We start from the raw sequence: 25,298 nt of genomic DNA on the forward strand, positions 1-25,298 counted from the left end.
CTGTAGTTTCAATGATGAAGCTATAGTGGGCCTTCCACTCATGCCTTCTACATTCCTCTACCACTTTGAGATATTTAGCCTTCTTGTGCTCATGAGCCTCCTATATCTGGTCTTCCCAGGGGACAGTGAGTTCCAACATAACCACTTGCTTTGAACAGTTAGATATTAAGATCAAATTTGGCCTGTGTGTTGTCCTTGTAATGTGTTCTGGAAACGTCAGCTGCTTCCCTAGGTCACCCTTCAGCTGCAAGTCATGAGCTGAAGCTAGTAGCCCAGTTGAGGCCCTGAGCTCCACCTCGGGTTTATCTCCCTTCCTGCCTTTTTGGAAGCTGATGTTTGCTCTGTTGGATACCAGTGTAGATGGTGTCAGCTACTGCCCGTATTCACAAAGCATCTTAAGGCTAAAAGTAGCTCCTAATTTTCTTATCTTTTGACTAAGGCCCCTAAGCGCTAAAAGTAGCATCTAAGTCTGGGAGAATCAATAAGTAGTCAAGAGGACTCCTAAGTCACTAAGACCAAACCACAGTTGTAAAATGGCTGCTGTCAAACCTTGGAAATATTTAACCTACGCTGAATTGCTTAAAAGATACTGCCTCAATTGGAAGGGAGCTCCAATGCTTCCTCAACTTCACCAGCTTCTACTGTCACTCCATCCGGGGGTTCAGCACAGCTACAGCCCCACTCACCTCCTTGAGGCCTCCACCAACTCAAGTGGCTCTTCTGCGCTACACCCAACCTCCAGCAAGCCAACCCTTCCATGCCATTCCCTGTGGAGGTGGACAGGTTGGAGGTTGGAGGCGCCATCCTATTGCAGTGACGGGCTGAGATGGGGAGCCTGCACCCCTGCGGCTACTTTTCACGGAAGCTGATGCCAGCTGAGCAGAACTATGACACTGGGAACCATGAGGTGTTGATAATGAAGCTGGCCATGGAGAAGTGGAGACACTACACTGTGTGCAGAATTATTAGGCAAGTACTATTCCTGGAGATCATTTTTAGCAAAAGTTGGGCAGACTAATAAAAATGAATTCAGAAGCTTTCTTGTGCACAAAGTAAATTTATTTAGAGAGAAAAAGTTACATTTGACTTTCACAAACAAAAATAAAAGAAAAACGCTTGATTATCAGTGTGCAGAAGTATTAGTAATCAGAAACTAAGTGGATTTTCTCTCTTCACCATCAACAGATATAATAATAAGAAACAATTTTTGTTATTTGGTATATATAAGGAATAACAAGCTATCTGCCATTCTATACAGTCCACTTCACCCAGTTTAATGCCCAATATAGCCCAACTTTCTTCTCAATGATCATCATGAGCCTGTTGCCCACTGAACCAATCAGGTTTTTGATTTGATCCTGTCCTATATTAGCTGAGCCAGCTAGGACCACCTCCGAGACGCTGCTCTGAGAAGGGTACTGCTCGCTACTTTAGTAAATCTCACACTTTGGTAAGGCCCAGTAGTTCTCAATGGGGTTGAGTCAGGCGATGAAGGAGGGGGGGGAGGCCATAATTCAATCATGTTTCAAGCCTTTCTAGGCCAATCTATGAAATACTTTGATGCATAGGGAGGGACATTGTCTTGCAGGAATATCATAACCTTTTAGAAAGCTGCTGACTTCTTCTTGTGCCAGTGTTTGAAGAAGGTATCTTCTAGAAATTGGCAGTAGACCTTGTGAGGTATGACAAGCTCATCACTGATAATTGCAGTCCACGTCATCTCTCCTCCGCCACTTTGTTGATGCTTGAAGAGGACGTCCATCCACTGGCCCATCCATCTGCTCCATCAAGAGTCACTTTCATCTCATCTGTCCCAAAAACCATTGTACCATCAGTCTTGAGACGTGTCCGTGCCCATTCTTAATGTTATACCTTATATGCCTTATTGAGTGTAGGCCATGTGTCAGCGTATGACATTGTATGACATTAGGAATGTCACGCAGCACACTGCACCTAGAACATCTAGAGATTCTGTTCAGATTGCAGTTTTGAAAAATTATGGCATTTAGAACATAAGAACATAAGAAATTTACAAACGAGAGGGGGCCATTCGGCCCATCAAGCTCATTTGGGGAGAACTTAACTAATAGCTCAGAGTTGTTAAAATCTTATCTAGCTCTGATTTAAAGGAACCCAGGGTTTTAGCTTCCGCTACACTAGCAGGAAGACTATTCCATACTCTAACTACACGCTGTGTAAAGAAGTGCTTCCTCAAATTTGTTTTAAAATGTTCTCCTGCTAATTTCCACTTATGGCCACGAGTTCTTGTATTTAAACTAATATTGAAATAGACATGTGGCTGAACAGCATCCAGACCCGTTAGAATCTTATAGATCTGATAATCTTATAGATTTGATGCCCAAGACTTTCTGGAAATTTCCCCTTTACTTTGACACAGAACTTTGCCAGTTTATGTGTGTTATCTTCTCTCTACAAGCCTCTTCAGTCCTCTTTGGCTGTTGGCAACAAATCACTTGATTGTACAGTGATCACATTTCAAAAGTCTGGCAGTTTTCGATCGTTTTGCATCTCTCTGACTGGTACTTTACTATTTTGTTTTTTTCCTGCTCTCTGTAAGGTCCTCTTTGGCCCATTTTATTAATAATAATAATAATAATAATAATAATTTGCTTAATAATTCTGCACAGGAAAGTATCTTTGTTTTCAGACCAAATACTGAACATTTTGCTGTTTTTAAATAGTTGATTAGAGATTCATCTGGACTCAAAGTACTGGTCGGTTGAGAAGATACAAGTGAAATACACACTTGCCTAATAAATCTGCATGCAGTGTAGTCATAGGGTGGGGCACATCCCTTCCTGCTGCTCACTGACCACCTGAAATACCTGAGAACCTGGAATACCTGAGAACCTGGAATACCTGAGGTCAGCCAATAGTCTTAACCACCATCCGGCCTGCTGAGCCCTCTTTTCCACCAGGTCTAACTTAAAGGTGGCCCTACATCCCCAGAACAAAGAACCTGAAGGCCGACGCCTTGTCCCGCCAGATTGACCCCCAGCGGTGTGTGATGATCCTGTCCCAATTCTCCCGCAATCCTACTTCCTGAGCCCGGTGACCTGGGTCCTGGTCCAATGCCCTACATGGAAGGTCTTTGTCCTCTCTACCCGCCACTCTGCTGCTTCACAGTGGGTCCACACATCCCATAGCTCCGGCCACCCAGGGGTCGCGAGCACCGCTCGCCCGTCATTACTGGTGGTTCGATTGGAGGCACAGAGTGGAGGAGTTTGTGTTGTCCTGAACAATCTGCACCCAACACAAGGTCAGCAACCATAAATCCGCTGGCCTACTCCAGCCAAAAAAAAAAAAAAACATTTAAAAACAGCTATTTTTATAAAAAGGAATAAATTACTGTAATCTTCTGAGTGTGAGTGATTGTGAGTGTATCAAACTGTGAGTCTTGAATCATCTATGGAACCAAACTGTGAGTAGACTGTATCGTTATGCCCCTACTTTTGGGCAGATCTGCAACATTTGTAGCTACAGTGAAGAACTACTCCCACAAGCTGGAGCAGAACTGTGACATCCTACTGCTCAGAGCCATTCATCAAATGCTACACTAGGCTGAAAGCTATTTCGATGAGGTATCATAAGAACATAAGAAATTTACAAATGAGAGGAGGCCATTCAGCCCATCAAGCTAATTTGGGGAGAACTTAACTAATAGCTCAGAGTTGTTAAAATCTTATCTAGCTCTGATTTAAAGGAACCCAGGGTTTTAGCTTGCGCTACACTAGCAGGAAGACTATTCCATACACTAACTACTCACTGTGTAAAGGAGTGCTTCCTCAAATGAGCAATAGAGGCTGGTGTGGGGACATTATGCAAATAAATCTCCCTAGAGACAAGAATAGAATAATTAACACTTAGTATTTGTCATGGATACTAACACCAGTTTATTTTTAGATTAAGCTTAGGCAACCTATAAGACATGCAGGCCAAGCATCCATTTTACAAAACCACTAGTTCTAATCAGGGGGAAGGGGGTCCAGAGTCTATGGGCACAAGGCAGGGGGCAACCTAATATGGGTGACAACCATTTTACAGGGTAAACTCACACATATGGGCAATTTGGTAAGAGTCTCAGAATATTCTTGGACTGTGGGGGGTAACTGGAGTACCTGGAGGAAACCACCATGACAACACAATGTGAACATGCAAACTCCATACACATGGAACCATGGAGGAGACTTGAACCCACCTCCAAGAGGTGTGAAGTAACGGCACTAACCACTACACTGCCATGCCACCCCTGCAGACCAACCACAAGAAACAGAAAACATGTTTGCAGTGAGAATGACCTTGGCTCTAAGGCAGACACATCACGTGGTGCTCAATCAATCATACTCCTTAATTATGCAACATCTAATCACTGTTACTGAACACCAGACCAAATGAAAACACCTGTAAGGGGAATCTGCATAGGTCTACCTCTAATGTACTGCAGATCAGCATTATTTAAGATGATGTCAGGGTACATTGTTATTCCCAGACCTTCTTTCTCTATGTGTTTCTGCACTTCCTGTCTTACTGCCCACAGGTCACATCAATTTTCTGCAAAAGAAAGTATGAGTGCAGAACACAACAGGAACTGGAACCTATGCGACAAAATCAATCACAACATTTTAGTCCATAGTTCTTGGAAAGGAACATGTACGGTACTTTTGTATCACAAAATGAGTAATTGATAATAAGCACAATTTCGTCTTCCACTTCCAAGCTACACTATATTGCCAAAAGTATTGGGACACCCCTCCAAATCATTTCCAATCACTTCCATAGCAACAGGTGTATAAAATCAAGCACGGAGACATGCAGACTGCTTCTCCAAACATTTAGGAAAGAATGGGTCACTCTCAGGAGCTCGAACAGTGATAGGATGCTACCTGTGCAATAAGTCCATTGGTGAAATTTCCACGCTACTAAATATTCCACAGTCAACTGTTAGTGGTATTATAACAAAGTGCAAGCAATGGGGAACAACAGCAACTCAGCCACGAAGTGGTAGCTGACGTAAAATCACAGGGAGGGGACAACGCATGCTGAGGCGCATAGTCTGCAGAAGTCGCCAACTGTCTGCAGAATCAATAGCTACAGACCTCCAAACTTCATGTGGCCTTCAGATTAGGTCAAGAACAGTGTGTAGAGAACTTCATGGAATGGGTTTCCATGGCCGAGCAGCAGCATCCAAGCCTTACATCACCAAGTGCAATGCAAAGCATCAGATGCAGTGGTGTAAAGTGTAAAGTTTGGCGGAGGGGGGATTATGGTGTGAGGCTGTTTTTCAGGGGTTGGGCTTTGCCGCTTAGTTCCAGTGAAAGGAACTCTTAATGCTGCAGCATTCAAAGCCATTTTGGACAGATTCATGCTCCCAACTTAGTGGGAACAGTTTGGGGATGGTCCCTTCTTGGTCCAACATGACTGCACACCAGTGCACAGAGCAAGGTCCATAAGGACATGGATGAGCGAGTCTGGTCTGGAGGAACCTGACTGGCCTGCACAGAGCCCTGCCCTCAAACTGATAGAACATCTTTGGGATGAATTAGAGCAGTGCCTGACATCACAAATGCTCTCCTGGAAGAATTCCCATAAACACTCTACTAAACCTTGTGGACAGCCTTCCCAGAAGAGTTAAAGCTGTTATAGCTCCATATTAAAGCCTATGTATTAAGAATGGGATATCATTAAAGTTCATGTGTGTGTAAAAGCAGGTGTCCCAATACTTTTGGCAATATGGTGTATCTGCCCCAAGCACCAGGGCTGGGCTGGGATTACAAATTGGTCCTGGATGTTAGGGGTCCCTTTGCCCCACCAGGATGATGCCTGATGTGGCAGCTGGGCAGTCCAGCCCTGCAGTGCTCTATGCTCCTCAACCAACTTAGGTAGATAGGCTTACTTCCTATAGACATCTACCTTTCTTTAGGAGAGCTTCATGACCTTAACAACCAACCAATGACCCATTCCCTTGGTGTAAGCTTCCCAAATTGTCTAGTTTTCTTATGTATTTCCAGTTTTAAGACAACACAATATTTTGTTGCATTGCTTTTTGATCATTCAAGATAACTTTTCTGGAGCTGTGATATCTAACATGTATAAAAAAGTGCAGCCCTGTGACAATATTATGTGTTTTTATTTGAAGTATTTGAAACAATTGCAACAAGTTTTATTTAAAAAAACATCCTTTCATTGCTTTAGAATAAGAATTGTGTTTCCAATATTCTTCTGTTCAATCTGTATTAAGTCCCAAAGACAGTGGATAAAAAGGTCCTGATTTTGAGGATTAAATAATATCTTCTATATTAAGTATTTAGCATAAAGTATATATAACTTTAATAAATTTAGGTTGGAATTACGTTTAATATAATGGCGCTATTTGTGCCACAAAAAATGTACTAAAATTATGGAGCAGCATATTCCTGCAGTTTTACTGCAAATTCTAGGACCGTATTTTTACACGACAGCGCCACCTAGCATATCGGATGCCCAAGGACCACGTGCATACTATTAGCATACGGCAACAGGACAAAATGAATGGCAAACATTCTAATTACAATAGAATTATTATATTGTTTTTTATATTTAATATATTTATGCAGTACATTATAATCAGACATTGGATTGTGCTTGTGGCTCAATGTACTGTGCCTCTAATCTAAAGGCCACTGGTTGAAGTCCGGCCTCATCATGTTCACAGGTCCTTGAGCAAAGCCATAACCCCCAGGTCTCTGGGCCTGCTATGGTTGTCTATTCTTCGTGGCCAAGCCTGCTTATACCTACAGAGAGCAAGCTGAAGGAGGTATAAATCAAATTTCCTCACGGGAAGCAAAAAATTATATATATTACAAAATTTTTGCGTTATTAGACAAACCTATCCTGGTGTGCCGGCCCTAGGTGGTGCTGTCGGATAAAACTGAGATCCTAAAGCTGCAGCTTCATTATATCCTCCTGAGACCAAAGGAAAAAGTGTCCTTCAATTATAGGTTATTTGTCTTTGGAGGAAATAAGACATCTTATAATTTAGATTTTTTCAAATTTATTTTTATTTTTTATTTCACAGCATGTCCTCTTTAGTGTACAACAGGAATAAATATGTTTCCTTACATTAGTGAAAAGATAGATGCAAAAACAACATGTCCACTACAATGGACATAAATGAATGGTTGGGGTCTCAGGAGGATATAAAATAAGGTTCCGGTCTTCAGTTTCTGGCAAAGGTACCAGTGAAGAACCCATATGGTAACAGGTCACTAAATCTTTTACATAATAACTCTTGTAATAACAATAACTTAAAAAGTCAAAATAGACAGAAACAATCAACACATTTGCAGTATACTGACAATAAAATTGATTATCTCTTAAGAAAAAAAGGACGATTGTAAGGTGTGGATAGGCTCGTTATATCCCCCTAGCACACGCTGCAAGGAATTAAAAGTTACATCTACTCATCCTTCACAGTTCAACTTATTATTCAACCAGCATTTTAGGTAACCTTCTAATTAAGAGGTAATTAGGCCTAATTAGCTAACAGTTTTACCTTTATGAATTATGTGTAACACAACTCACTAGTTTGTCGTGGTTTAACTTAAAACTATTCTCAGCTTTGTTCTTTTGGTTAAATCAGAAAATTAATCTTTCCTACATCGCATAAGCTGTTGAATCAAAGACCTCACTCTCCCCTTTACATCATGACATGAACTGAGTATTGACCTTTTAACGTTGTTATGCCTGAATTCAATTCGCTTTAATTTTTCTTTATGAATGTTGAATTTTGAGTAGAACATGTGGGATTACTGAAAGACGCTAAAGATATTGGAAAATGAAATTTAAATAAGGACTTATTAGACAATCACAAATAGATTCAAAATAACTATTCCATACAATCTATACCCAGTCAAATTAGGCAAGCTGACTGAAACTACGATGAACTAAATTTAGACAATTTTAGTGGATTAAAGGTGTGATGAGCCTCGTTCATATGCGATAGAGTCTGAAGGAAAGAAATATAGACGCAACAGACGTCACATTCTGCCCGTGATGGAGCCTCAGCCTTCAGAGACCATCGTGCACATCAGTGAACTGGAGATGTCACAGCACACACCTGACAAGAAATACTGAACGAACATTGCCTGAGGAGTGTCACAAACAACTAGGTTCAGAAAAGACTCTCCACAGTGTCACGGCAGCACAGGAGGAGGCAAGCTGAAGGCCCAGCTCAATCCACCACTCCTGTGAATGTCACTAGGTTTGATAGAGTCTCAAAACCAAACAAAAAGTATATATACTAAATGGAAAACAAAGTACTAAGATCAGAGGTTTAAAAACAATAATTCCGTTTATTAATATTTGTATTATTATAATGTTTAACTTTCCACATAGTAGATTTAAATGTGAAATATTCACATTATTTTGTTTTCATGCTAGTGTGAGCAGTTGAAGTTTTATTTAATGTGTTATTCACAATTGAGGCAAAGCAGCGCTACGGGAGGAAACTAGAGTCACAGCTCCAACAGAGTGACTCGAGGAGCCTGTGGCAGGGACTAAGAACAATAACGGACTATAAAGCATCAACATCCGTGGACGTGTCTCTGGCAGACGAGCTGAGCACCTTCTATGTTCGCTTCGAGGCTGCAGCTGAAGACGCTAGCGAGGCTAATGCTGGCGGCGCTAACGGCTGCAGACAGGAACGACACTGCCAGCACCGGAAACTCGTCCATCACGTCATGCTCGGAGAGCCTTCAGGAGAGTGAACACCAGGAAAGCAGCAGGACCAGACGGCATCTCAGGTCGAGTCCTCAGAGCCTGCACAGACCAGCTGGCACCTGTGTTCACAGAGATATTCAACCTCTCCTTACCTCAGTCGGTGATTCCCACATACTTCAAAGAGTCCATCATGGTTCCCATTCCAAAGAAACCCCATCCTGCTTCCCTCAATGACTATCGACCTGTAGCCCTCACCTCAGTAGTGATGAAGTGCTTTGAGCGGCTGGTCAGAGACTTCATCATCTCCTCACGACCTGATACACTGGATCCACTACAGTTTGCTTACCGTTCAAACCGCTCTACAGACGACGCTCTATCTCATCTCCTCCATTCATCTCTCACTCACCTGGACACTAGAAGGGGGAATTATGTTAAAATGCTTTTCATCGACTACAGTTCAGCATTTAATACCATAATTCCCTCCACACTCACCACCAAGTTGGAGCACCTGGGACTCAGCTCATCTATGTGTCAGTGGATCTCCAACTTCCTAACTGGCAGACCACAGGCAGTAAAGATGGGCGGACATGTCTCAGCCCCCCTCACTCTCAGCACTGGAGCCCCCCAGGGTTGTGTTCTGAGCCCCCTGCTGTACGCATTGTACACGCACGACTGCGTAGCCTCTACCAACTCCACCACCATCATCAAGTTTGCTGATGACACCGTCGTGATGGGCCTGATCACTGACAACGATGAGACGGCCTACCTGGAGGAGACTGGAAATCTGGAGAACTGGTGCCAGAGGAACAATCTCCTTCTAAACGTCAGCAAGACAAAGGAATTGATAGTGGACTTTAGTACCAAGCAGGAGAGGAACTACCAAACCCCCGTCATCAACAAGAGCCCAGTGGAGAGAGTGGACAGCTTCAGATACCTTGGTGTCCACATCACGCAGGACCTGTCATGGTCCTGTCCACCTCAGACACTTGAGAGACTTCAGACTGCCCTGCAGAGTGCTCAGGAATTTCTACTCCTGCACCATAAAGAGCATCCTGACCGGAAACATCACGACCTGGTTCGGAAACAGCACCATGCAGGACGGACGAGCTCTACAGAGGGTGGTGCGATCAGCTGAGCGCATCATCCGCACCGAGCTCCCTGACCTGCACTCAATTTACAGCAAGCGGTGCTGGACCAGGGCCAGGAAGATCGTGAAGGACCTCAGCCACCCCAGCAATGGACTGTTCTCTCTGTTGAGGTCTGGAAAGCGATTCCGCTCCCTGAAGACCAATACAGAAAGACTGAGGAGGAGCTTCTTCCTGCAGGCGATACGGTCTCTAAGTCAGTACACCACACAGTGCTGATCCATTTTGCACATCCACACATATGCTTCTTGTTTCAGGCATATTTGCACACCCCCTAGACATTTCCATGTTCTATTTATATTCACTTCATTCCAACAAAGATTTTTTAGATTTTTCTTAAATTGTATATTTTGTATTTGTACAGATATTTTATTCTCTCTTAGTCAAATTTACTTTCTATTTTCTTTTCCATATTTATTTCCTATTACTAATCTCTTTTTTTATTATTATTCTATCTCTTATTACTAGTCTCTTATGGTGATGGTCCCGGGCAGTCGTCCAAGCATTTCACTGCATATCGTATTGTATATGACTGTGTATGTGACAAATAAAATTTGAATTTGACATATAGCTTCAGAAGTCATTGAATAGGGTTTCTACTGTTTGGGGCCACAGCTAAAGAAGGAGGATGTAGACATATGTGCTGTGTACCTGTTCTGCTGTTTGATCTGTGTGAGTTGCCGTACCTAGTTTAGTCATCGCGAGATATGTACATACTTCATGGAGGCGCCATTATGTTATGCCTGAGAGAAAGTTATAATAAACACGCAGTTAACTTTCATTCTGTCTCCTGTCAAGTCTTACAACAGAACCCAAACCAAACTATTTCCGATCCATATTTTATAAAGAGGGAGATTTATTTACTGAATTAAAAATTTCTTCCCTTTGTAATGAATGCAAATATGGTTCTTCAGATACTACAATTAATGTCTACCGAAGATTTTTCTGAATTTTGAGGTCTCACCATTGCCATCGAACCCAGACAGGCCCGTAGCACCGTTAGAGTGGACCTAATATAGGGTCATAAGTGTTAGAGACTAGTCCCAGGAGAGGAAGACGACACTGACATGTGTTGAGAGATGAGTCCGACTAGAGGCTGGTTAGTGTCTGCTTTCGTACGGGTATCGCTATAGATAGGGATGGATTCACACTCCTACAATTACCAAAATAACCAATACAAAGCAAGTTAAACCTGCATGCGACTGACAGCCCCTGTAAACCTCACCTGCTGTGGGTCGTGAATCTTAAATGACAAAGAGCAGGCAGTTTAGGCTTGTCCTTTGTGAGCCATCAACACAACAGAGGAGAAGCTAATTAATGTTCACTGGACAAATATTATATGGACTATATGAATACATTTAATTGAAATAATACACACTACCCAGAAAGCAAAATACATTCCACTTACTTAGTATATATATTTTTTATTGTACTGTTGGAATTATAGTTTGGCAGAAGTTTGGTTATTTTACAAATAAAAACAAATATGACGCCTATTCTTAGTATAATGTTAAGTTCACATTTTGCTTTAAAAAAAAAAAATAGTGTTATTAAACAGAATGTGCTAACAGAGCCTAGCGCCCATTAGGTACATGCTGGGAAATGACTGGGTGAAACAAAATCTGACTACATTAAGCAGATAAAAAAAAAAAAAAAACGGCGACTTAAAAGGTTCATACTGGGCTGCAAGAATAACTGCAGAATGAAACCCTGAACCCAACCCAGAGGCAGTGTTCTTACTCAGAACACATTTGCAAGATGTTCCACGAGTTTATAGCAGGTTTTCTGCCAGGTGTCCTTAACTACCATACTCAGAACATTCGTGAGCGGCTGGCAACAACATGGAGACCTTAGAAGTCTTGTTTGGAACCATTTAACACCATTATCAAGAACATCAAAAAACGAGCGGGACTGCGACCCCAAAACACAAAAACAATGGCTGTGACGTCATAAACATGACAACAGCTACTGTCCAAACATTTCAACCCAGACACTATGAAGTGCCACTCAAACATCCACCCCGCTTGTGTTGTGCCCCGTGGGTCATGGATTATGGGATGTCCAGGGTATTGTGGCACTTTCTTTCAATCTGAAGGACTTTCAGCATCTCTGCTGGTGGAAAAACAGGGCAGGAAAGCAGCCGAAAACATAAACAAAACCACAAGGAACTGGAATGTTGCAGTGTTGGCTTTTTGACAAGACGGGGGTTTTCACACAATATACAGTACGATTATAAAGACGGCATTCAAATTCAAAGTAGTAAAAGTAACAAAGTACTATTCCTTTTTATTTAACTATACAAGGTTAAAAATGATTAGGAGTTAGATATACATAATTATATGACATCACAATGCTCCTTCAAATTTTAAATGTGGAAACCAAAATAAAAATTTTGAATGCAGTATCCCCTTTCTGAACACAAAATTTTTTCCACAGCACATGCCTTAAGTGAGGTCATCTGTCATATTTATAGATATCCATTTGCATTGATTAGCAGGGAATGCAGACAACAGAATGTGCCAACCAGGATATCCATCAGCGATGTCACTCTCCCCTGTCCACATAAAGTAGCTCTATATAAACAAACCTTTGAACATAATGCTCCTCGTTGGCTTGCAGTGAAGATGAAATGTTTATATATTTTGCTAGTCAATTAACTTCATCCTGTTTGTTTGTGCTAATGCAGGTTTCACCCAGGTGCTTGAAGAAATCTAGGAGGGAGATTCTGTCAAACTGCAATTTTGATAGAAAACCAGTAGAGGTCAGGCTTTCACACCACGGCCAGTGCCCGGGCTGAGCCTAAATTCCAGGCGTCGCACTCACAGCAAAAATAACAGCAGTGTGGGGCTGATGTATCCGGGCTGGAGCTCATTTTTCTGGCCCCGAAAGACGGCTTGGCCGGAGTTAGGAGCGCGTGGCGTCAGGTGGCAGGGTTAGAGTAGTCAGAGCGGAAAGCAAAGTGGAGTGAACTGGAGAAAGTAGAGGTTATCAGAATAACGTGAACAAGACTTTTTAAAAAAGAAAAAATACAGTAAGTCAAAAAGAGCTAAATAAATACAGTGTTGGCTGTATGAAAAACAAATATGTCTCTAATTTGGGTGAAATTTACCTATCGTGTCTTGTTTTAACACCGGTGAAGAGAATGCAGATGGACAGGAGCATCACTTCTTATATTTATTCCACATGAAAGATTTACATATTTCTTGATTATTTGTATATTTGTAAAATAAAAGTTTACCAAAATGTTTCGTTTTCTTGTCTTCACTCTCCCCTTTAAAGTAGTCCACTAATGCATATTGCGCAGTAGTTCCTTCAGGGTCCTGTACTTTTTTAATGTACATTTGTGCTGATTTGCAAAGAAATTACTATGCATTTTAACCTTTATATGCTAATTCGTACTTCATTTGCGGTCTAAAGGCTAAAATGCACGATAATTTCTTGTCATTTCTTGTCATACATACAAGTACGTATTTGCGCTGTTATAACAATCGATTGCCGCATGTATCATTTTTAAAGGTGAATGCATACATGCGTGACAGTTTTGTGCATCCGCGCATATTATCATGCATGACTCACAACTAGTTCATCCATGAATGCATCTCCGATTGCGACCTGCTTTTTAACTGGAACACTCAAATAGTAGTTTGTGTTCGACTGCTGAAGCGCAGGAATTAATCGTTAGCAGATGTACTCAAAGGACACTCAGAACTGTTTTGGGGACAATAACAAATAAAGCAACAAAAATAAAATGTTAGCATATGCAGTAAATTCAAAAAAGCCTTGCGTTCATTGCACCTTGCACGGTCCTCCATTTTTGTCTTCACTTCCAAAACAGTATCCCTCCCACAGCAGCACACACACACTGACGTCATCGTTCTACCCTTTCGGCACCAAGTGCAGTGTGAATGCAAGATGGTTGTTGTTGGAGCTGATGTGAGCTCCTGCCCAGCTCTGGCCGAACACTGACACCGGTTCCGGTTCCGGTTCCGGCCAGGGCTTGGTGTGAGAGGGGTATGTGGCTGAGGTGTTACATTACAGGGACGTCATAAACCTTATGGATCTCATTTGATTAAGGAAAGAAAATGGGCCGTTCATTATGGGCTGACAATGGTAAACACACACTGAACATGGGACTTCGGCAAGAATGTGGAACTTTGCCAAGTAAAACTGAACCAAACCAGGTTCTTGGTGAATGATTTTTACCGCAACCTGGAAAACATCCTCAAGCATTTATCAGATCCACGTGATGGATGTTAAACCATCACATCTATCCTTTAAAATTAAGGAATTAAGAGTTTCTCTCTTAATTCCTGAACCATTTCTTATGGGGTAACACTGCCCCCACCCCCCCACTGCTGGTCTGTCATCCAAGCTCTCCATCTGGGGGTGAAGAGCTATTTACGCGTCCACATCCCAAGGTCTCGCTCCCTGAAAGGGAATACTGCATTCCCACCCTGTGCTCTTGTTTTCCCCTGTTTCTTTCCTGTGACTCCACTCCTCCAGTGTCCCACTCTGTGCTCTCCCTCTCCTCCCTTGTGCTCACACAGGCTTACAGCCCCTCCTTGGGAGAGGGGGGCAGCTGGCTGCTTGTGGACGTTTTGAGGGAACCGAGGGTCTTGCTGAACCAGGAGTTTTTGGCGGCCTGAATCTCGTTCATCAACACCCCTCTCTGGTGTTCCAGCTCCTGCCAGATCAAAACACACAAGTGAGTAAACAGAGGTAACATCCTGTGTATGTAACCGGTTGACAGTTCCTGACAGTTTAACTCATTGTGTTTAAATAAAGGGCTGCACCTCAACTGTTACAGGTACTGACATGAATACCCCCATTTCTCCTTGGGGTTCCTCTGGAAGCAAAACCATCTTAAAGACACGTTCAGGTTATGTGACCTAGTGAATCTACAATGCCCTCTGACTCATTTGTTTTTTAATTCCAAAAGTGTGGTTGTTGTAAATTTTTCTGACCCTGCCCTATGTCTTCAACAAAGATCTTGTATTAAGCTGACAAGATCTTTTTTTTTAAGCAATGTTTTAAAATACCTCCACGGAATAAAAATATATCTGGGGACAATTAAAGGTGAGAGGCTTTAATTGTGGGCGGGATCATCACATACTGCCAACTGGTTTAACCCAGCAGGAAACATCAATGTGACCAATACAATGCAAGTTAAACCTGCACGTGACTAACACTGCACTTGCGGTTACGAATCTTAATTTCTCCATCCAGAAGTTTTCAAAGAATATCGTGGAAGTGAAATATTGGTGATTCATACAGACGCAGAAGACATCCATGCATTTCCCATCAGACCGAAATGAAAAGCTGAACAGCCCACATGCTCTTCTCCAATGAACTCAACTCTGGGAACAGGCCTCTTGATTTTAATGAGTGCAGAATTTCATTTAAACAAGCTTCTTTTTGTGCATCTACTCATGTGACAGGTTGTGAGCTCATCTGACGGAGTGATAAGATTAGTCAGCAATGAACCAACTAGCCGAGCAACGCAGATAAAATCAGCTATGAAAAACTATTTATAGCGCGCTCTGAGCTCTTTCGAAGTGTTTTTTTGTTTGATTTTTAAAAGGAGTCCGGTAAAAAGCTTTCTGGTGATATGTAAAATAGAGGTCACGTCTGTCAGTATTAATACTGATGCCATGTGACCAGCAGAGTAACATTTTTACTTTTAGAACTTCATAACAAACGTGTGAAGACATCCTCAGTCTGCGTTCCTGACTTCAGAGGGTAAAGCATGCAGACCATAGAGCATTCTTCCGGACTGCTGCTAAGTCTGGTGGTGCAGCTTGTTTCCTGCCTGCCGAAAGCAGCAGCCTTGCACACCTTTGCAGGAGAACGCATGTGTGCGTGTCCCATTTGGGCGAGGGTACACCACTCGGCTCCCGGGAACCCGACAGGCTGCTGGGGAGACGGAGGCCCAAGACTCACCTGGATCCTGCACTTGGCCTCCACCAGCTGCAGCTTGGTCTGGGCCAGTTCCAGCTCCATCTCTCTCAGCTGGGCCTTGAGCGAGTCCTTCTCCTCGTCCAGGTCCGAGTCCCGGTTGTCCTTGCTCACCGCCGGCACCTGCAGCGGCCCCTCCTTGCTGAAGACCTCCCGGCACCGTTCACACGCCATCACTTTGCTCTGTGGTTGCAGAGTGTGCCACATGGTCATGCACGGCAGCATGCGAGTGCAGCAGCACAAAATGCGGGTGGCTGCGCCCGAGCCGAGCTAAGCCCTCACCTTAACGATGTCCAGCTCCTCTTTGGTCACGGCCTGCTGCTTCTCAAGCCTGGTGCTCAGCTGGGAACAGATCTAGAAACCAGATATCCGAAGACGCCGTTACCATAGCACAGGGATCCCCAGTACGCAGCCTGTAACAGTCAAATGTTTTGCTTGTGCAAAATGTGCATCGCTGCGTTTTAACTAAGCTACCGGGGCCCTGTCTCAGGGGATTCGATCCATTCGATCCCCACCCAGCAAATCTGATCAACAGCATCCCCAGATCCCCTCAGCACATTATTTCAACATGAACTGGCATAAGGGAATGACATCGGGGGCAGGAGCCCTTGGCTTTGTGTTTGGCTCTCGGGGAAAAATAATTGGGCTCAGTGGGCTAAGCCTCTTTGCCTATGATCAGAAGGTCGTCGGTTCAAGCCCGGTCTCAGCATGTCTGTGGGCCCTTGAAAAAGGCCTTTAACCCCCAGCTCCCTGGGCACCACTACGGGTGGCTGCCCTTCGCTGCTGAACTTCTATAGAGAGAAACATGGGGGCGGCAAAAAGAATTTCCCCACTGGGATCAATGACGTTTAATCACTTCATTTCCAGGCAGCATTAAATGGGAGGTCAAGAAGAAAAACACCTGAAGTTGTATATGGCGTTAAATAATTCAGTGCATTGGTTAAAGATTACAGGTGATTAAACACTTGTGCTGGCTGGCTGACTGTCTTGTACGCGGTGAGCATTAGTGCATGCGGGTGACAGAGGTGTCACATGCTGGTCACCCTGCCTCACCTGCTTGTACTCTGCGATGATGGCCGTCGTCTTCTTAATCTCAGACTCAGCCTTCTCCAGCTCCCTTCTGAACACCTCTTTCAGCTGGTGGAAGGGATTATACAGAGTCAGATGAGGGGACGCCCACAAAGGTCCCATAATGCAACAGTCAGCACATTAGGCACCCAAGGGAAAAGCGTCCCATCATCAGGTGAAAGCCTCTCTCGTGTCCTAACAGCTGGCGGCTTCTGCTTATTTCTGATTTCTCTGATTTCATGTGAGGCATACTATGGAGGCGATGAAAAGACCACAGAAATATATTCCAGGTACTGCAACTGGCATATGATGCAAAAAAAATGTATTATCAATCCAGTCTATCCAATATGTGTGTGTCTGGTCGCTACTCCAGAAAACACAGGGCAGATGATGGAGGAGATCTTGGACATGATGCCAGTCCTTCAAAGGGAAGGAAATCACACACAAAGTCGTGCGTGTGTAATTCTTAGTAACATCATAATCATGATCATGATCATACAAATCCATGCAAATACGGGGTCAGTACATCAGCTCCACACTCAAAGTCGGGGATTCGAACCCCCAAGCCACCACCACCACAAAGTTTAAATTTCAGCAATTTAAATGTATTTTCCTACACCGATAGTCATGCACGGCGCCCCCTAGGGACATGATGTGTACAGCGCCCCAGCACCTGTGCAGTCTCTTCCTCATGCTTCTTCTTCTGCTCCTCAGTCTCCACCAGGCGCTGCTTTGTGTTCAGTAGCTCCTTGTTCAGGACGTCGGCCTTGTCCTCCGCCTGCGAAGCACATCGCAGTCGTTACAGCAATGGAGTTATCAGGTCGCGCCAATGCAAAGTTCCCACCGTAGCCCGTCCGATGGCAGTGGGTGGGGGGCATGCTCACCTGGTCCAGGTCGTTCCTCAGTGCTATCTTGCTGGTGACGAGCTCGTGGGCCAGGTCGTCGTTCTCCTGCTCCAAACGCATACTGGCCTCCTGTAGCCTCCGGTTCTCCCTCTGTCAACAGAAGTGATAAGAGTAGAGCTTGAGGAAAGAGATAAAAACAGGAAACGCGGAGAAGTGTTCGCTCGCTAACGGAAGCGTTAAGGATGGTGATACTGGCCACAATCGTTTGCTAGCTGAAGACTGACAGAGCGGCTGAGAGCGACGCGCGAGTGAGGCTGGGGTAGGGAGAGAGAGACATTCACACATACAGTATAGACTGTGGCCACCGTCACTCAGGGAAATGCTGCAGACACTGACTGACAACCGAGCACACCAGCATCGACAAAAACAGCCCACGCTTGTCAAAATTTTTCTAGAATATTTTTCAGTCTCTCCCTAGTTGCTTTCATACATACACACAACCACACACACACTTCAGTTTGTTCACTGGCATCCACCTGCTAAAAATAACAACTGATATATTTCCTTACATTTCATTTTCAATCCATTAGTAAGTCTTTTGAGCTCTTTTTTGAGTTATCTAGGGAGTTGGCATGAGTGTCACTGTAGCCCAATGCAAAAACTTTCGTATCTGGTGCAATATTAATGCAACATCGTGGTCCTGACAACTCCAGCTGGGATATTTTTAGCCTTAGAAAGCAGTTGGAATGCAGTTAGCATCAGACTGCCCAAGTAAAACCTAAATCCGAATCTCACTTTCCGCCCATGACTGACCGGCGCACCTCAGGTCAAAGGGCACCTGCAGGTAATTTTATCTCCACACCCGTTATGGGTGAACGAGAGAATAACAGATTCTTATCCACAAACAAAAAGAGAGATTATAGGACGAAAGAGATTATAAGAGAACAAAGCCATCACTTCAAATAGGGAGGTGGGCTCATTACGCTGAGCCCCTGTGGACTGGTCACCACCAGCCCAGCCTCCTGGACGCTTCCTTCAACAAGCACGGCTTGTCTTAAAGACGCCATTGTTACAAACTCAGATAGGAAGCACTGGTCATGCGATCCCATGACATTATGCACCCTCACATGAGGACCGATAGCCATCAAATTACAAAAAAAATCAGTTAATCTGACCATCACTTCAAACTGGTTAGGCTCTCCTGACAGAACTCTACCATGATATTAGTAATTATAGTAATTAAACACTGGATGCTTCCCACCCCCTCTAATACTTAGAAAAATCCCCATTAAAGCCTAATTAAATTCACAGCCAATTTTCCTGCTCACAAAAATCTAGTCACCATTTTCCTACTGCTAACATTATATAGCGATATTCATAGTGAACATTACACCCTGTTATTAATAATGTTGTCACTGATCATGTTATCAATACAGCGTATCAGGTGGACAGGCCAAGAGTATATTTATCAGAGCAGCGAGACGGGTTTGTAGGGAACTCTGACGGCAAAGCGAGCATCGCAGGGCACCGTCTGCCGGACGGACCGAGACAGAAGCAGAAGCGAGGGGGGGGTGCGGAGCAGACTGCGGGGAGCGACACGCAGCACGTCGGATTCGGGCTGGGGGCTTACCTGGACGCTCACGGCTGCCTACGCGATCACGGGCCGCAACGCGGTTTCTGACAATGCCCTCAACCGACAAGGGGCGAGGGGAGAGGCCAGCTGCTTCATTGGCTGAGCTCGCGGCCAAGTCCCTCCCACCAGGCTGCTGTGAAGCCCATCCCCGACACCTCCCTGATCTGCCAACGCGGCTCCGCCACCAGGGGGCGCACTAGCATGTTCCTCAGTCCTCTCTGGTAACACACATTCTTTTACCCTGTCAGCAACCCCTCTGAGCCGCCCTAAATTCTAACATTACAACAACTGGCCATTATTTAAAAGTATCCTTTATTTTACGTTTGTGAAAAGTATAAAACAGCCTCAGTATGAAACACACAAGTTAAAAACTTAAAATCAGTCACTGTTCAAAAATAAGTTCAGACTGAACAAAACAAGTCTTTCCAAACACTTTTTTGACCTGTAAGTCTGACACAATTATAAAGTGCAAAAAACTAACTAAAATAAAAATATATTCTTATTTACTTGAACATAAGAGGTGTGTTACAGGCAACAATGTTCACTCAAGTCAGCTTAACAAACACAACTGTCAGTTTTTTGCAGAAGTGGATAGTTCAAGTCCAGAAAGTAAAAATTCAGACCAAGATTTTGCTTCAGCCAACAAGCTACTCTGTGACTGTAATTCTTTACTCGAATGATTGATTGAAACAAAATCTTGGTCTGAATTTTTACTTTCTGGACCTGAACTATCCACCTCTGGTTTTTTGTAATTGAGAAGAAATACAAGTCTACTTTTTTGTCTGAACTTAACAAATGCTTAGATTTGTCATTTGATCTTAGCAGCAAACCTTATATTACAGATGCAAAAACCAGAAACTGGGCTACTAAAAAGCTTATTTGTGGAGCTGCCCAGCTTTCAAAAGCACACAGATCTCATTCTTGGTCGTCTGTGCGCCCCGAAGTCTTTCATGTGTCACCGAAGCACCTCTACACATGGGTGAACTGAAACAGGATGAGAAAGGGAAACAGGAAATGGGTGCGGTGGATTGGTGTGACCATCTTGGGGGGGGGGGGGGGGGGGGGGAATGGCGCGGCAGGTGGATGAGAAAATTCGGACCTAGCCGGTCACATTATATTAGTTACATCTTGTTTATGTTTGGCGAGTCAGACATGCCTCTGATCAGAGCCCACGCTCCATTAGGATGCCTACCTGATACCTGTCGATGGGGTCCTCCTGCTGCAACTGAGTCTCCCGCAAGGACTGGTACTCCTTTTCAAACTTCTTCAGTTTCTTTGTGGGCACCTGCAGAGGGCAGAAGCATTGTGGGTTCGTGAGAAAAATGCCAGTGCTTCAGTAGGAGTGGGCCGGACGTGAGCTTGGCAGGTATGGAATTGCAGGAGCTATTTCAGCCACCAGGTGGCGATGTGATGAGCATAAACACACCACGACTCGCTGTTGCCCCAGGTAAGCAGCTGAGGCCATATTAAAAACCAGTTTAAAATCTACTTCCCAGGATTACTTGCCTTAGGGCTCTTTCACTTTGTCCCTGACCACCTGGTTTACACTGCGCATGCCAGCCAGTGACCGATCAATTTAAATAACAAACCAAGGCAGCAAATATCAGATGTCTTAAAACCAACAATCTGTTCCATTCCAGTCCCTGACTCTTCAGTAAACTAAACAGCTGCGGGCACAAGTACCAGTATGGAGAAGTTTATAGGTTGTTCTAGTCAATCATACATATCTGTGAAATGAACACATCTTCCTGTGCGCTGGAATAAAATCACTTTAGCAGCCTTTTGTACGTGCTGTCATACACACACGCTACATTTCCCTCTTACCTAGTTCCTGTGGTCTCCCTGCTACTCGACCTAAACTGCACCAAAAGTCCACCTGTGTAGTAAGAAGCTACCTGTACCTCCATAAGATCAACCTCTTAGGTGATCCAAGGAGCCTAATAAAACATCTATACTTAACCACATAAAAAATTGACATAAAAATGCACAAAACAGAGCTCCACGTCATATGCAGACATGAGGTCTCAGCCCGCCTTGTTGCCATGGTAGCAGCAGGAATGTTTTTCTTGCGGCTAAGATAGAGTTTACAGGTCTGTCTCAGGAGGGAGAAGCCTTGCCACCAGAGATGATCACAAAGGGCACATCACTTAGGGCTCTCTGCTCCATGCATGCATGGCAGGAAGTGAAGACAGCTTTTTATATCCATTTAAAACTAGCGTAGCTGCTTAGTGGCCATCTTAGGTGTGTAGGAGGCATAACAATACAGAGCATTAAGCTGAGCGACACATCCATTCAATCGCAGGCAAATGACAAAGTAAGAACGAGAGCTGGAGAGCGGAGCAGCAGGGAAACCATACTGAGGGAACGATCTGGAAAAAATGATACGTCAGAAACACGTGTGTCACCCGCGATGGACAGACGTAGGGCACCACATTCACCATGTAGGCACGAGGGAGGGAGATTTCACAATGTAACGGAGGCAGCGCTCAGATATCTGGGTGCGTCACTGGGGCCGAGAGTGACGACGCCGACCTCCACTCTGTCGGTGCGAGAGATAAACAGCACAGTGACTGTGTTTTGGTACCTGCGGAGTCATGGAAGCCATCAAACGTGTCACGATAAAACTGGGAGCCGTACTAATCGTGTTTTCTGCGTTTATCAAGCAGCTTTGACCTTTTCTGTGGCAGAGCGGGTTTCTGCGTACGCGGCTCACAGCAAACCCCCCCACGTTCACGTCATCCCGACAGCTCACCTCTTCCTTGGCCCCTCGGACACCCAAATGTCACGTCATCAAACCACTCACTGTTTCCATGAGGTACTAACTGTCACACCACGTTCAAAGCGATGAGAAATAAGGATCAGCCTTTCATACCCAGAATGCACCTTGCTCTGCTGTACGTATTCTTGCTGCTTTTATTGTGTATTTGAGATCTGTTAACAGGAAGATGCTTTCAGACATGAATTAAGTTTCATGACGGCTCCTAGGCTGGTGTTTTTATATCATCCACATCGAAGACCCAACTATGATGTGAGACAAACCTGAACAACTCCACAGACTTCTACATAAAGATAAACTACAGAAGCAACAGTTAATTAAGTGATACAAAGAAGCCAGTGAATGGAACCTCACAGGGACTCTGCTCCCCTGGCCAGTACCCTGCCTCTCCCACCGTCGCTGCTCTGCTCCCCTGGCCAGTACCCTGCCTCTCCCACCGTCGCTGCTCTGCTCCCCTGGCCAGTACCCTGCCTCTCCCACCGTCGCTGCTCTGCTCCCCTGGCCAGTACCCTGCCTCTCCCACCGTCGCTGCTCTGCTCCCCTGGCCAGTACCCTGCCTCTCCCACCGTCGCTGCTCTGCTCCCCTGGCCAGTACCCTGCCTCTCCCACCGTCGCTGCTCTGCTCCCCTGGCCAGTACCCTGCCTCTCCCACCGTCGCTGCTCTGCTCCCCTGGCCAGTACCCTGCCTCTCCCACCGTCGCTGCTCTGCTGTCCAGGTTAACGGCGTCTCCTCAAATGGATGCACAGAGAGACCCACAGCACGCAGAAGCACCAACCAGCAACCGTCAGAGTTATAAACCGTCAGTCTGTAGACTTTGTTTATCGGAGTGATGTTCTGAGCACTGATGTTTCAGAGCCTGAATCAACAGACCTGCCTCTCAGACGTACAAAAGATCTTTAACACTGCCTGAATTCAGAGGAATGATAATCTCTCTCTCTCTCTCTCTCTCTCTCGTTCTCTCTCTTTCTCTCCTTACTGTACACCACGAGAGTGAAACTCCTCATATTTAGGGCAAGACGTGTGCCAACCCGATTGAGACACCTACCGAGGGCTTGGGTCTGGAGTCGGCTACCAGGCTGGCCAGGTAATCCTCCTCCAGGATCTGGTTGATCACATGGGCATTGTAGGCCACGCTAATAGACACCTCCTCCATCATCTTGACAGTTGTGTTCCCCCGAGGAGCGACGCAGCAGGTTAAGCAGGGCTGCCTAGCGCAGTGTGGCCTCTGTAGCCTCTGGATGTCTCTTAAAGATCAAGCCCAGCCCTCGGGGGTGGGAAATGCAGGGCAGGTCTGGGGGGGGGAAGGCCCAGCCAGGAACACACACCTGATCTGGTTTTGTTTCCGTACTCTGCGAGCGAAGTTAGCTGTACTCCTGCACACAGTCACCTTCTGTATTTTTTTCCCCTCTAGTTAAAGGTGGCGTTTCAGTCCTGGCCACCGCCCCCAGCCCCCTTAGTACGAGTGCCAGCAGAATCAGGACCCCGCGAGCGCAGCTCCGCCCCCTCTCTCCCAGGCTGGTTACTACAGCACAGCAGATCCTGTTGTCACTGTCCCTCAGGCGCCTCCTCTGACTGGCTGGCGGTCCTCAAGGATCAGAGCCCAGGCCACTCCCCCCAGCCCTCCCCCGTTCTGCTCCAGTGATAGCAACACTCCACTCAGTCACTGATCCTTGGAGGATTGTGCTGGAGCCAAACAGGTACAAATTTAAAGATACAAGGAAATCCACAGCTCAGGTCTAGAAAGAATTAGCCATTTTTAAAAACCAAAACATATACTGTATACATATAAATATATACAGACAAAAAAAATAAATTAAGACCCAGTGAGCTTACTTAAAAAAATGTCCAATCTTCAAGTGTCCAATGTCTGAGCTGCCGATCAAGACCGTCAGAGTGAAACTGTAATTATTTCTGTACTGCCGAGGACGGGAGGATGGAGCAGCCCACGCAGAGGGGCCGTCCCTCCCCGGAGGCAGCAGGTGCCAGCGGATTCTTGCAGTCTGTAAGCTGATTACAAGTCAGGTCCGTCCCCCCCTTACGAAACGAAGGAACGCCTGCAGCTCTCCCCTCCCTGACCGCGAGGGCCCAGATTACTCCTTCCGTGGAAACAGAGAAAAACGCAAGCTTCACACGTACGAGCGAGCGAGAGCGAGAGCGAGAGCGAGAGAGCAGCCCTGGGGAAACAGCGACTGCGTAGACGCTGGAGACGCAAAGACAGCTTCGATTGGCGGTATGATGCAAAGCTTCCTGTACCCCCCCCCCCCCCCCCTCCCCCCCACGCGACACCCTCCCTGCTCACTGACTCACATTTCTGTCCCAGGAGACACGGCAAGAGTAGGCTCCTCGTGCAAACAAACTCCGCCTCCGTGCACCGGGGAATGGAAGAGGGACGGTCTGACAGGGACAAGGCCGCCTGCGTCTTGCCCCTTCCAAGACGGTGAGGAGAGATACGGCGTTCTGAAACAAAGCCTGTGCTTGCCGGCGGTAGGCTGAAATATCCGGGCTCCAGCTCACGTCATCTTTGCTGCTCTTCCTGTGGTGGCTCTTGGGTCAGGAGGCGAGAAAATGCTCACCCGCAGATCATAACCCTGCTTTTGAAACCGGTGAGCCAGACATCAGGAGCAAGCCGTGCAGGTTCCACCAGCCTGTCGACCGGGGTGGTGCCTGGTTCCGCCCAGACAGGGCTCCTAGAGCCCATCCCCGGCTGAATAACTACAAGCTAAGCGATCCTGCCGTGCCACTTCCTGGTGCTGCACTCGGCGACACTGCCAGCCTCTGCTCCACACAGACAGGAGAGCACGAGACCAGGAGCATTTAAAGCACCAACGCTCCGGACGTTTCCACACCAGGAGCAGCCCGCGGCCCACGTGTGCTGCTAACAGGCAAAGCCCCTCCCACGCTGAGATGGCGTAACCTAAGCCAGGCGAGAGCCTCCTGCTCCGGCGATCGGAAAAAACGGGGGGGGGGGGGGGGGGGGGGCGCTGTGGGCTGCCACAGACCATGACAGGAAAGCCTCCCAGCCCGATGGGACATGGCCCACTGGCCGCAATTAAGTTCTAACCTGCCTGCTGACTCATCCTCACTCAGCAGACCAATACACCTGTTCACTGGCTCTCGCACAGGTGATAAAGGCCACGCCCCTCCCAGGCTGCACTCC

At 45.5% G+C, this 25,298-nt stretch overlaps 1 protein-coding gene across 6 annotated transcripts in view; it reads right to left on the minus strand.

Annotated features, from left to right (window-relative positions):
* Positions 1–11,271: 11,271 nt before the first annotated feature.
* The window catches only part of rabgap1l (RAB GTPase activating protein 1-like), a 78,982-nt gene continuing 64,955 nt past the window's right edge, over positions 11,272–25,298 (minus strand). For 3 of the 6 annotated variants that reach the window (XM_072699569.1, XM_072699570.1, XM_023813189.2), the window contains 7 exons: positions 20,557–20,649; positions 17,771–17,881; positions 17,560–17,664; positions 16,872–16,955; positions 16,101–16,172; positions 15,804–16,001; positions 11,272–14,547 (listed from right to left, as the gene is read on the minus strand). In XM_072699569.1, the coding sequence (XP_072555670.1) occupies positions 14,413–14,547; positions 15,804–16,001; positions 16,101–16,172; positions 16,872–16,955; positions 17,560–17,664; positions 17,771–17,881; positions 20,557–20,649 (798 nt within the window). In that variant the 3' untranslated portion in view covers positions 11,272–14,412. Of the gene's footprint in view, positions 14,548–15,803; positions 16,002–16,100; positions 16,173–16,871; positions 16,956–17,559; positions 17,665–17,770; positions 17,882–19,659; positions 20,349–20,556; positions 20,650–23,186; positions 24,396–25,298 lie in introns of those variants that run through there. The other 3 variants (XM_023813188.2, XM_072699572.1, XM_072699571.1) reach the window with 3 other exon arrangements.

This window comes from Paramormyrops kingsleyae, chromosome 15 (genome assembly GCF_048594095.1).
Source record: "Paramormyrops kingsleyae isolate MSU_618 chromosome 15, PKINGS_0.4, whole genome shotgun sequence".
NCBI classification, from domain to species: domain Eukaryota; kingdom Metazoa; phylum Chordata; class Actinopteri; order Osteoglossiformes; family Mormyridae; genus Paramormyrops; species Paramormyrops kingsleyae.